The following is a 12,764-nucleotide window of genomic DNA, read 5'->3' as shown; positions in this document are numbered from 1 at the left end:
GGAGACCTGAGAGCCCCTTCCAGTGCCCAAAGGGGCTCGAAGTGCACCAGCCCACCAGTACACCAGGGCAGGACCAGTGCACTAATTCAGCAGCACCAGTACAGCATGGCAGGGCCAGTGCACCAGCCCAGCAGCACCAGTACAAGAGGGGCAGAGAACCCAGTACAGGAACTACTGTAGAGGAGACAGCACAGCGGAGCAGCAGCAGGGCCCGTGCTGGTCCTCAGTGCAGCCCCAGTAACCCAGTGACAGACCAGGACATGACCAGTGCCAGACCAGTGCTGGACCAGTACAAGACCAATGCCAGACCGGTACAGGACCAGTGCCAAACGAGTGTCAGACCAGTACAGGACCAGTACATGACCAGTGCTGGAGCAATGCCAGACCAGTACATGACCAGTACCGCACCCGTAGGTGACCAGTACCGCACCAGCACACGACATGACCAGTACTGCACCAGTACACGACCAGTCCATGACCAGTATCGCACCAGTCCATCCCCAGTACCTCCCCAGTACCGCCCCAGTGCCGGCGCTCGGACCGCGCTGGTGGCGGTGCCCGCCCGCGTGGGGGCAGCCGGGCGCCGCTGTCGGTGGGCCCCACCGCCGAGGGGCGTCCGCCGCTTTAAGGGCGCGCGCCCGTACCAAAACAAAAGCGCGGCGCGGCCATTGGCCGGCGGGCGGGCACGTGCCCGCACAGCTGGTTTCCTGCGGCCGGGCAGCCCCGGGCCCGGCCCCCGCTCCCGCCGCGTGGGGCCCGACAGCGCCCGACACCGGCAGCGGCACCGCACCCGCACCGGCACCCGCACCGGCCATGGCGCACTCGGCGCCGCTCGGCCTCCTCGAGCAGGGCTGCCCATCCAGGTGGAGCACGACCGCAAGCGCCGGCAGTTCACCGTGCGGCTCAACGGTGAGCGACGGCGGGGCTCGGGCTCCCCCGGGGAGTTACCTGCTGCCCTCTACCCCCGGTTCTACCCGCCGGCGACCCAGACCCCCGTTTTGCCCCCCCGTCTTCCCCTCCGCGCCCTCTTTTTCTCCCCGTCTTCCCCCTTGTCCTCCTCTTGTCCCCCTTTTCTCCTCGTGCTCCCCTTTGTCCCCCTCTTTGTCCCCCCCCTTATTCCCTCTCTCTCCCCCTTGTCGCCCCCCTTTTCCTCCCATTCCCCGCTCGCCCCCTTTTCCCCCCCGTCGCTCCCCCCTTGTCTCCCGTTTTCCTCCCATTTTCCCCCATCCTGCGCTTTTCCCCTTACCCCCCCGCTCACCCTCCTTTCCGTCCTTTCCCCCCTCCCGCTCACCCCTTTCCCCTCGTCCTTCTCCCCCTTTTTCCCCCGTCGCTTCCCCTTTTTACTCCGTTTCTCCCCCATTTCCTCCTTTTCCTCCTCGGCTTCCCCATTTCCCCGTTTTTTCTCCCGTTCCTCGCCGTTCCCCTCCCTTCCCTGTTCCTCGATGTTCCCCCCGTTTTCCTCCATTCTCCCCCATCCCTCCTCCCCCTGTGCCGCTGTCTCGCAGCACCTTCCCCTGTAAACTCCCCCCTGTCACCCCCAGTGCCCCCCTGATACTCCTCTAAACCATCACCCCCAGTGCCCCTGGTTCCTGCAGTCCACCCCATTCTTCCTGCTCCCTAAAATCTTCCCCCAGGAGATCTGGGGATCTCTTGGCTCATGTGGTTGGGATTGGTGTGTGGAATCCAGTGGTGGCACAGGCAGGTTTTGGGGGTACTACCCTTTGCTCCCCCCAGGAGCAGGTGCCTTTGGATGATGTGGCAGTGCTGTGCCCCATCCTCTTAATGGTTAATCCCAAATATTCAACGATCCCAACTTCTCTTCCCTGTCCATTTGTCATGCTGAGAACTACTCTGAGTAAAACAGGCTGCCTCGTTGCCCTACAGAAATTGCAGGGTAGCTGTCTTTTTAAAAAAAAAAAAATTAAATTAAATGGGTAGTTCAGAAATCATAGGGGATGCAGGAGGTTTTCTCGATAAAACAACAGGAATAGTCCAGATTTTATTTTAGACTCCTCTTCCCCCCCCTCACCCCATTTTCATTTCAACCACTAATTACAAAGTGCAGGCTGGAGGCTCGGCAGTGGTGGAGCGAGGGAGGAGGAGACGTGTGTGCTGGGTGCGGAGGGAACAATTTCACCAACTGCTTATTTCAGGCACAGAGATCAAACGAGGTCCGAGGTGACGGGTCCCCGCTGCCACGGCAGGAGCTGTCACACGGCGTTGTTCGTGTGTGCAGGGGAGAGCCAAGGGCCAGCAGTTATTAGGGAAACATAATCTTTTATTGTGGTTTTCTGGATCAAACCTCTGCCAGCCACACCGTGGGCAGAGTAGCGTTCGGTGGCTGAGCAGGGAGGAGTCGTGACTGCAGAGGGTGAACTTGGAGAGTGAGAGAATAAACTGTGGGACCCGTGGTGGGAGTCGTGTGTGAATCAGCACAAAACCTCCTGCTCCACGATCACAGAATGACAGAATGGCTTGGGTTGGAAGGACCTCAGAGCTCATCTCATTCCACCCCCCTGCCATGGGCCAGGACACCTTCCACTAAGTTGCTCCAAGCCCTGTCCAACCTGGCCATGGCCTTGCCCAGGGTTGTAGGTGGATTCCCACAATCAAGGTTGTGTTTTTTCTAGGAGTTCAGAGGCACTGAGCCCCTTTTTTGTGAGTTCAGCACCAGCCACATACAGAAGCAGAGCTGAGCAGTGTCCTGGTGGGATGGAATCCGTGCCACTGGGCTGACTAACATGCATGGGGAGTGGGTGATCAATCTATCCTTGTTAGGCATTTGCTGGTAGCAGCCAAGCCCTGGAAGATGGTCAGAAGATAACCATCTCTGTGGGAGTGCGTGGCAGGGTGTTTGTTTCCTGCACTGCTCTCTTCATTGCTTCCACTCCTGGCACGATGAGCATCAGTGGTGTGGAATGTTCCAGCAGGTTTTCCCTGCAGCATGTAGGGAATGACAAGAAATGGGTCAGACACAGATTTTGGCATCAATGTGACCCACGTGCCCCTCTGGGAGCACTTTTGTCCCATGTTACTGCACTGTGGCAGAGATGAAGGGCAGCCTGTGGGCTCCAGGGTCAGCTTTTCTCTGGTGTCTCGGTCCTCATTTCTGCTAGATGTGAAGTGTGGGTGATATCCTGGGAAAACATGGGTGCATCAGGCTTGGGGACCAAGGAGCCAGGCTTTGAGAGCTGGTCTCTGGGCTCGGTGGATTAGGGTAGTGTGATGTTGAGTAGAAAACTTCTCATAGTGATATCTTTCTGGAAATCCCTGTTGCAAGAGGCCTGAGAGAGTGAAAGCTGGGAACTAGTTGTGAAAGTGTTTGTTTTCAGCATCATCCTGTGTTTGCCTCTGTGCCCCCATGTAACCTCATGTCAGGACTTCCTCCCTGTACAGGAGGAAGATGAAATGCATTTGGTGTTTTTGGGGTTGCCCCATCTTTCCTGTCTCTGCTCATTGTTCCCCGCTCTCCCCTCAGTGGCTCCTAAAATTCTGATAGGAGAGGCTGCTTCACTTGAACACATTCCCTTTTCCCTTGCATTCCAAATGCAGGAGCATTTAGAAGCTGAAAGTAAAGCTGATTATAACCAGACCTCACCGAGCTTTGTTATCCCTCGAGAGGAGGGCAGAAAGACGCCCGACTGGATTTGTAATCACTTAGGATGTGACTAACAGCACGAGCCAGCCAGAAACCTCCCCGTGCAGCAACTCTGTTGGAAAACATCAATTTGTCAAAGCTAAAAGCTTCCATGGGAATCATACACACTGTTTTGTTCAGGAGCAGTTGGGGTTTTTTTGGGTCCAAGATGAAATTTCTGGTCAAAACAAGAAACCCAAAGACGTCCCCCCCTACCCCAAAGTAGTCGGATGGTCAGTCCAGCTGCTGGCACCGATGTTTGGGGCAAGGAAACTGGTTTTAGCAGCAACCACTGTGACTTCTTGATGCCCATCAAACCCATCAGGCTCTCCAGCTGGGAGACAGGCTCACCACATGTGCAGAGTGGCTCCAGTTCCTTGGGGATGCGTGAGCTTCTCACACACTCAGACTCCCATTCATCCAACACCTGGGTGCAGCACTCTATGCTTCCCAAACCTCCCACTCCTCCCCAGCTGGGTTTGGGCAGCATCCAGAGGCTGGAAGTCCTACTTTGGCCCCTGCTGATCTGAGTCTCAGGAGCTCCTTGTCCAGGAGTCCGGGCTCAGGTTTATTGGGAAAACTTGGAGCTTTCCTCCCATGCTGGGGTAGATGATTTCCAGGAGGGAAAAGGTGCCGAGTTTGCAGTGGGCACCAAGGGATCTGTCACCAGACCCTGCATCAAAGAGCTCCCCACTTACTCCTGTGCCACAGTCACCTCCAGAGAGCTCCTAAACAGGAAACTGCTCCAAACCAGAGCCCCTCCTGCTGCCATTCCTGTGAGTGAGGCCCCTCCGAGAGGGTTGTGCCGTCTCTGCTCTGGCTGTTGTCCTCTGTTGTGTTTTCTCTCCGTAGTAACATGCCAGTAGCTCCCTGGGGAACAAGGCCAGCCCGTGGCTGCAGCCTGGGATGCACAAGCTCCTCGGGACGTCTTGTCCTCTCAGCTCACCCCACACACAGCTTCTGCTTTCCTTTTTTTTTTTTCCCCACTTTTTGGCTCAGCAGCAGATGAGCTGAGCTGCCTCCTGCCTCTGGCTTTCCTGTGTCTGAGAGTGGGAAATGGGGGCTGGTGTCTGTTCCCTCCCCTTGCTCTCAGGGAATGGTTTTGCAGCAGTGTCCTAAGGAGGCTGGAGTGCAGGGGCTGCTCCAAAGGTTGGAGCACAGAAGACCAGGCCCCTGCCCTGCTCCAGTCCTGGGCACACAAAGTTGTATTGTGGGCTGGGGCCAGCACAGAGGGACAGGGAGAAGGGAAAAGGGTTGACAGATACTTTGTGTATGCAAGGAGAGAGGGTCAGCAAAGGATGGCTGGAACAGGGTGCTTGTATCTTCCCAGATGCCTGATGTGTCCCTTGCTCAGCTCAGGTTGGGGCTGGGCTCTCTGCTTCTTCCCCTCAGGCTCGTGAGCCACCCAGCCTGGGGACTCATGTCTGGTGTCACAGCTGAGCTGTGTCACAGGGGCCTCTGCTGCCCCTGCTTGGATGGGAGCTCTGTGACACTGGTCTTGGTGGAAACCCTCCATGGAGAGCAAGGTTAGACCTGGTCTGTCACCCAACTCCTGGAAAAGCTTCCCCTTCCCTGTGCACCCTGTGATTTGAGTGAGGGACTGGGGAGAGCAGGACACCAGCTGTGCTGCCATTGCTGCAGCCTCCTCCCGCTCCTGCTCTGGCTGTGCTGATTTGCATTGACTCAACTTCCTCCCTATGGCCTCGCAGGGGAGTGTCAGCGAGTCAAACACCAGGGTCAGGCTCACGGGCACCTCTGGGGCTGGCTGAGACCTGAGCCTGCTTTGCCAAGCTCTGTCTGTGCAGGCTGATAAAACCCCCGTCCCAAAGTCCAAGGGGATGAGGCAGGCAGGAGTCTCTTCTGCCACATTTTTGTGGGGTTTCTGCTTGTGTGCCCTTTCTTTGAGGGTGAATGCAGCAAAGGGTTAGGACTGCTTCCAGCTACCCCAGCTTTCCTGGGAGCAGCCCCCCATGTCCAGGACTGGCCTCTTCCTAGCCACTGCTGTCACCTGCAGGGCCCACACCAAACCCTGTGGCACGAGTGTCCCTGTTTTCCTGCACTGTGTGGCTCAGGGTCCCGTCACTGAGGTGAGCACATACAGATGTGGTTACGTACTTGGCTGAACTGGGATGTTTTTCTGAACTGGGACTGGTTTCCTGGAGCACTGACAGCACTGGCTTTCTCTGCAGAGCTGTTTGTAAAATCATTTGGACTCTGTGTGTGTTCGTCTGTGTGCTGGTGGCACCCTGCAGCTCCTGTCCTGGCTGGGGATTTGTGGTGCTGCTGTGCTACAGGGAATATCAAGGAAAAGCCTGCCCAGGCCAGATCTGAGATCCTCTAGACACTGAATCACCTTCTGCTTTAAAATGCATTTTTGTGTGTGATACTTCTAAAGAGATCATGTAGAAAAAAAGTATATTTTAGGAAAAATAAAGACCTTTTGCTCTGTCACCAGTTTAGTTTTAAATTTCTCAAAGTTTCAGGCAGAGGCTATGGAAAGTTTTGGCCTGGGGGGAGAGTGGGGTGGAAGGGCTGGAGCGTGTGAAAGCTGCTGTTATAAGATCATTTTACAGCCTTTGGCACTGCCAGCTCTGCCCTTGCCACCCCTGGGAGAGCTGCCACCAAATATGCTGTGAGGGTGAGGGCACCTGGCTTTGCTCATGCCCTGACCTGGGAAGGTTCCTCTCGAGTGAGACAGGTCTGTGCTGCTGGGGAAGAGCTTCACCTGCTCCCATGGCTTTTTTTGGGTGTCTGGATCCACATGGAGAAACGTTGTTCTGTCTGTGAAGACTAAAAGAGCTTGGCTTTTTGGTGAACTAGAGGCTGAGAGGGGCAGGACTGATGCCTATAAATACTTGGGGGAACAGCAGGGAGAGAAATTATTTATGTCCACCCAAGAACAATGTTGGCACGAGAACGAGCGGGTACAAACCAGCAGGAATAAACTCGGGCTGGAAATGCGAAGGTTTCCATCCGATGTCGGAGAATCGAGTGTCTGCATAAAAGGAGCAGGAACAAAAACTTGAGCTGCTTCTCTTGAAGCACAAAATTCCAGTGGTCTTATTTCTAGTGCATCTTGAATGCAGGGATGAGGCGAACTGGGCTGGAGTTGTCAGCTGAAATGCAATGACATAGGGTGTACTGAGCTCAGCTAAAGCAAACAGTGAATGGAAGTGGACATTGCAGCCCTTCAGCCTCCAAAAACCATTGAAGGGAAAAGTTCCACTATTTTAAATGAGCTTGTCTCTTGATTGGGGAATTGTATTTCTGAAACTCACTTTTAAATCCAGAAACCATCTAGAAATGAAGTGTTTGGTTTTGCATTAAAGGCAGAAGCTCAGGTTCTGCAGATGAAGCCAGAGAGGTGTTATGAGCTCTCCTCTGATTCCCATGTGTGCTGGAACTTCTTCTTTCCTGTAACTGAGCTGCTGTGAGAAAGGTCAGGGTGTTGAAACAGGAAACCTGTGTGTGTACATGTGAATTTGTGTGCACAAACCCCCTTGCACACCTGTGTGTACTTTCCTGTGTGTTTGTGGGATTTACCTCTCCAGCATCTTCCCCAAAACATGTCTAGGCAATGCTGCAACACCAGACCAAGGAGTCTTGTCCTGTTTTATGTGCCACAACAAAAAACTCTGTGCTGGAGGAGAAAGGAATTGTTTTTCCCCCTCCTGTTTTTTGCGCTCTCCCTCACATCAACACATCCCACCCCTCCCCACAGCTGCTTTCCTACCCTAAACGTGTTGTGTTGGCATCAGCAATTCAGGGCTGGGTAGAAAACTTGCCTCTGTTCCAGGGTCTTGGAAAGGCTGAGCAGACCTGGCTCTTCTCACACCTTTGGGGGACCAAGGAGGACACATCCAGGTGTCACTGAAAGCAAAGTCTCCCACCCAGCACAGCCACCCAGCACAGCCATGGGCACGAGGGCTGTTGTAGCAATCCCAAAGCTGCCCATCCCCTGCTGTGGGCTCCCAGGAGACCTCCCAGTCCTCACCCCTCTCTCACACCCCCCAGGTTGCCATGACAAGGCAGTGCTGCTCTACGAGTACGTGGGGAAGCGGATCGTGGACTTGCAGCACACGGAAGTGCCGGATGCCTATCGAGGGAGAGGAATAGCCAAGCACCTGGCCAAGGTACAGCCCCAAACACCCAGAAGGGCAAGAGCTGTTGCCATCCCAGCTGTGGGTAGATATCCTGGCTGAAGCCAGGCCCCATCACGTTGGAATTGTGTGGGAGCCCTGCTCCAATGGGAGGTGGGGTGGCTGGTGGGGTAGATGGAAATCTGGGGTCAGACATTCCTGTTTTGGTGGCGAGAGGGGCTGGGTGAGTGCTTGGCCCATTCCTTCTTGTGCCCACTGTGCAGGGGCTGATGGATCACCTCACTTGGGGGCTGGACCCCTCCTCTCAAACCTTCACTGTCCCTGTGAGCCCTCTGCCTGCCTTGGGTTCTGCAGCCATGCAGGGAGAGCTGAGGAGCCACGAGGGAATGTGGGGTGATGCTTTGGGGTTACAGCTGCTCCCTGGCCCTGTAGATCAGGGCAAATGGGTGGCATGATGGGCTAGGTCACCTGCTGTGCAGCATCCACCAGGCTGGATGTGGGTTAAACTGAGAACCCTGTGCTGTGCTCTCCCCACAACCCTCTCCCTCCACCTGCCTCGCACAGGGGGTACCTGAGGGCAACCTGCTGCTTTCCCCCTCTATCTGAGGGGTACAGGAGTCCAGACCCCCATGAGGCTTCAGAGGAGAGCGTAGGCTGGGGATGGTGGTTGTAACCTGTGTGTTTTCTCTGGTTGGTCACAGGCAGCCCTGGACTTCGTGGTGGAGGAGGACCTGAAAGCTCACCTGACGTGCTGGTACATTCAGAAATACGTCAAGGAGAACCCGCTGCCGCAGTACCTGGAACACTTGCAGCCTTAAGGCAGGACTGCTCCGACACCAGCACACCTGTCCCTGACTGTCCAACGCGGCCTTCGCTTCTCTGCGGTCTCAGGAAACCCCCTCCCACACTCGCAATTCCCGTTTTTTTAAGTGTGTCCATGTGGTGCGTGAGTGTGGGCACGACCTCCTCCTCCCTGCCCACGTGTGAGCATGGCTACAGCCCCTGGGCCAGGCTGGCTCTGGGCACACATGGCATCCCCCAGTGCTTTTCCCAAGCCAGGGGGTGGAAGAGGATGATTTTTCCACCAGACTCCATCACAAGACCAGGGGATGACTCGTGCTGCACCTCATCCTCCCCGCTCCGCTTGGCGACAACTGTGAACTTGCTGGGGGATGTTGGTTAGGGGTGGTCGTGGGGCACCAGCCCCCCTTTCCTTCTGGGAGCTGGGGGAGATGCTGTAGATTAAGCTTTGTGGAACAGAGGGAGGTGCTGGAGGAGCCCCAGCCCTGAGGCAGGTTCATCCCCTCCAGCCCCTGTTGAGCTGTGTCCAAGCCCATGTGGAGTACGGATGAGAACATGTGGACCATGGTGGCACCTCGGGGGCTTTCCTGCACCAGCTGTGGAGACACTAGGACGGTGACACCTCCGAGGCAAGGGACAGGAGCCTTGTGAGGAGCACACTTCAGCTGCAGGGGCTGTGGCAGAGTCTGTGCAGAGGAAGAAAGGTGGCTGAGCCGCAGATGCTGCTCCCCAGAGATTCCAGCTCCTGCCCAGCCTTCTGTTCGCAACCCCGGCATGGCATCCCACAGGATCACGGGCCATCGTTCCTGTCTCTTCCCCCTGCCATCGGTGCTGCCCATGCTGGTGTGGACACAGCCTGCTCAGGAGAAAAGACCAGCCCCCACAGCCAGCCCTGGCCTAAGCAATGAGGGGACATCCCAGGGCACCAGCGTGGTTTCCTGCAGCTGAAGAGGAAGGCTCCCCCCATCTCCCTCAACTCCAGCTCTGCATCCCCGTCTAAGCCCCAGATCAGAGCCATCATCCCATCCTGAGAGCAACATGGGTAAGGCCTCCAGGACCTGCTCCTGGCCCATCTCCTGGAGCCACCTGCCTCTACGTGGATGCTGATGGCTTCTCCTTACAGCCTTTGGAAAGAAGCCCTGGCTCAGGGCATTACCTCTCCGCTCAGCTCCAGGCTCAGGTGCTGGCAGCACTGCAGGGTCCTCAGCTAGCAGCAGGAACACCCTCATTTCGTGCTGTTCCCTCCGTGGACAAGGACCCTGTAGCACAGCCCAGTGTTGCCACAGTTGGATGTACAGGTAACACCATGATGGTAGGGCGCTGCCTGGTTCCATCTTGCTGCCTGTCCTGCCTTGCCTGGGTTTTACAGGGCATGAGCTACACCTCAGAGCATCTCCCACCGAGCTCTCGGGATTTTGCAGTGTCCCAGGGCAGGGATGTGGTGCAGGAGATGATGCTTCTGACACCCCCAGCCCTGAGCAGCCACTGGGGGCTGCAGCCAGGCAGAAGGAAATTGAGAGCCTTTCACCTGGAGGCCAAATCCAGACCTAGCTTAGCTCAGCAGGGACTAAAGTTTACAATCTGTGCCACGGAGTGACTGAAGCCCCAACCGAGGCAGCTCAGCCCTCTCTCAGAGCCCAGCACAAAGTCCGTGGTGGCAAAGACAAAACTCCTCCAGCCTTCTCTACTGGTTGGGATGGTCAGAGATGGAGACCTTGTGGCTGATCTCAGCCAGGGAGGCCCTGAGCTGTTCCTCCTGGTCACCAGCTCAAGGCAAAGCCCTGCTGCCTGCCCATGCTCTTGGGCTGCCCATCACCAGCATAACACGGCCCTCTCCGGCTTGAGTAAAACCTCCCAGACTCCATCCCTGCCCTGCACAGGGCTGTGAGACCCCTGCCCATGCCCACCTCCTGCCTGGGGAAGGACCTGTGCCCGGCAGCAGACCCACCTCTGCCTTGTGCTGCTCAGGAAAGGCCTCGGGCTCAGCCCTGCTGCTGCCTCGTGTTTCTGCCCTCTTGCTGCTTATTCCACCTGAGCTGTGACCTTCAGGATGGCTTCAAGGGATTGGGAAAGGGTTGCAGGTAGCAAACTAAAGGGGCTCAAGAAGAAATCTGGGCTGCTAAGTGTTCCTTCTTTAACATGCAAAACACACTTCAGCAGGAGCAAGGCTGGTTCTGGTACAGCCGTGACGACAGAACCGTCCCTGCTCTTGATCCCAAGGTGAAGCTGAACCGTCTCCTCCACTGCAAGCCAAGATAAGGCACTGTTGTGTCTGTCACAGCAGGGCTGGGTGCTTGGGAGAGATGTGTGCCTGGCTGCCTCACGTGAGCCTCTGCGAGCCTCTGCCCTGGTTTTGTGCTCATTTCCACTGTGTGGCAGTTCCCAGAAGTTCCCTGTTGTGTCAGCTCACTGCAGGCTGTGCTGTGGTCACTGCACCAGCAGTGGCCTGGCGTCCAAGCCTGGCTCTGGAGCCCTTTGTGCTGCTCTGGCAGGAACCTCGTGCTTCCCAGCGCTGGATCACAAGTGGCAATCGCTGCCTTAAATCAGGCACAGCACATGGTTTTGCTGCTGCTTCCCTTCGAGGTGCTACAACCCCTCCAGTGTCTGACCCGACGAGCTGTGTGCCAGTGTCCGTGCCAACCGTTTCTCTGCTGTATCCACCCTCTGCCTTCCCTTCCCTGTGGTCCTTGATGCCGGTGAATAGCAATACCCACAGGTCACCAGCGATGCTGCAGTCCATGGCGCTCCTGGGATCCTGCACTGACGGGCAGGAGATGGCTCGGGATCCCTCAGTGCTGGGCAGCCCTTCCCTGCCTCCCCACCAGCTGCCCTTTCCCAGCTGGTCTCTGCAGAAAGGAGCTTTGAGTCCTCTGCTGCCCCTTGGTGCTCACTAAGCCTGGAGGAGTCAGGGAATTTTGAACTCTCCCTGGCAACAGGAGTGTGGAAAGTGGTTTGGTTGAATCTTGAGGTCCCCAAACCCATTTGAACTACAGACCTTGGTGGGTGGGGGAATGCAGGTTGCTGTCAAACCTGCTTCCACAGCACCCGACTTGAAACCCCCCTCCCTCATCCGCTCTCCAGCGTTGTCTTCCTCTGTCCCAGGTTTCCGTTCTGTTGGATTCGGTGGTTACGATGTGCCTTTCCTTCTCAGGACCTGTTACAAATGACCTTTCTGCTCTTGTTTATGTTTAACATTTTATCTTTATCCCTCCCTCTGTCATACTATAAGACATGAACATAATGCATGGAATACAATACAATAAAAGTGTGGTTTAACTGACCCGCAGTGGCTGTGCCATACTGGGGGGAGGTGGGAGGAGGTGCCCATGGAACCAGGGCACCCCCAGCTCTGTCACCTCTGGGCTGGGTCCTGTCAGCTGACAGTCTGTTTCCTTTGCCAGCTGACGCTCATCAGCCCTCCTTGGAATTTCAGGCCACTCTTTGGGAGTTATCCTGCAAGTGCAGTCTCTGGTGAACAGTCACTCGGTGCTTGTGTCTGTTTTTTTTAAGATGTTTGAAAACATTAAGGTAAGAAAATATTTAAATATCCAGCTGCTGTGCTTGTCCAGAGCAAGGCGGGCAGGCAGGTGACTCAGAGGGACACAAGGCACTTCCCTCCTGGAGCCAGCACTCCTCAGCCCTGGGAGCACAGCCCGAGCACTCAGCACTCAGGGTCCAGCACAGTATTTGTGCCACTTTCTAACACTGAGTGGAGGCTGGAGTTTGGGTAACTCAACGTGCCAGGGAGGGTGGTGTGGAGAAGGGGCCCAGCTTATTTACAGTTATAATTTGATCCGAAGTGACAAGTGGCCCCGGGGCTGCAGCTCGAGCAGGCGGAGCAGGGTTTGCTGCTCCCCAGGGACAGCGCGGTAGGTTTGGGGCTGTAGCCGGGCTGTTGCTGGTAACATACTCTGTTTACATTCCACATTCCAGACAGTCCATGCTCCGGCCTGTCCCAGCAGTGCTGCACGTTCTGCCGGGCTGGGCACGCTTCCCAAACACCTCTTGTTCCTGCAAATGCGCCCTTAACCTCCAGCAAAACAGCTGCCCCCCCAGTTACAGCTGAACTGCAGCGGTGTGGGAGGGCCCTGCAGGCTGGAAGAGCAGCCTCGGGATCGCTGGGAAGGTGGAGGCAGCCAGGAGTTTGTTCGCTTGTCACATTGCATCACTTGGGAATAATGCTGTCAAACAGAGGGGTTTTCCTAGTTCTGGGAGATGCAGAGCCA

The 12,764-nt window shown here is 56.1% G+C and overlaps 1 protein-coding gene across 1 annotated transcript; it reads left to right on the top strand.

Annotated features, from left to right (window-relative positions):
* The first annotated feature begins 813 nt into the window (after positions 1–813).
* Positions 814–11,818, top strand: NATD1 (N-acetyltransferase domain containing 1). Its single transcript, XM_029957855.1, is given in 4 exon segments — positions 814–856; positions 859–909; positions 7,652–7,770; positions 8,439–11,818. Coding segments are annotated over 4 exon segments (330 nt in total). The 3' UTR covers positions 8,556–11,818.
* Positions 11,819–12,764: the final 946 nt, after the last annotated feature.

This window comes from Manacus vitellinus, unplaced genomic scaffold (genome assembly GCF_001715985.3).
Source record: "Manacus vitellinus isolate BGI_N305 unplaced genomic scaffold, ASM171598v3 scaffold_12_pilon, whole genome shotgun sequence".
In the NCBI taxonomy this organism is placed as follows: Eukaryota; Metazoa; Chordata; class Aves; order Passeriformes; family Pipridae; genus Manacus; species Manacus vitellinus.
This window is presented reverse-complemented; position numbering and strand designations above follow the sequence as displayed.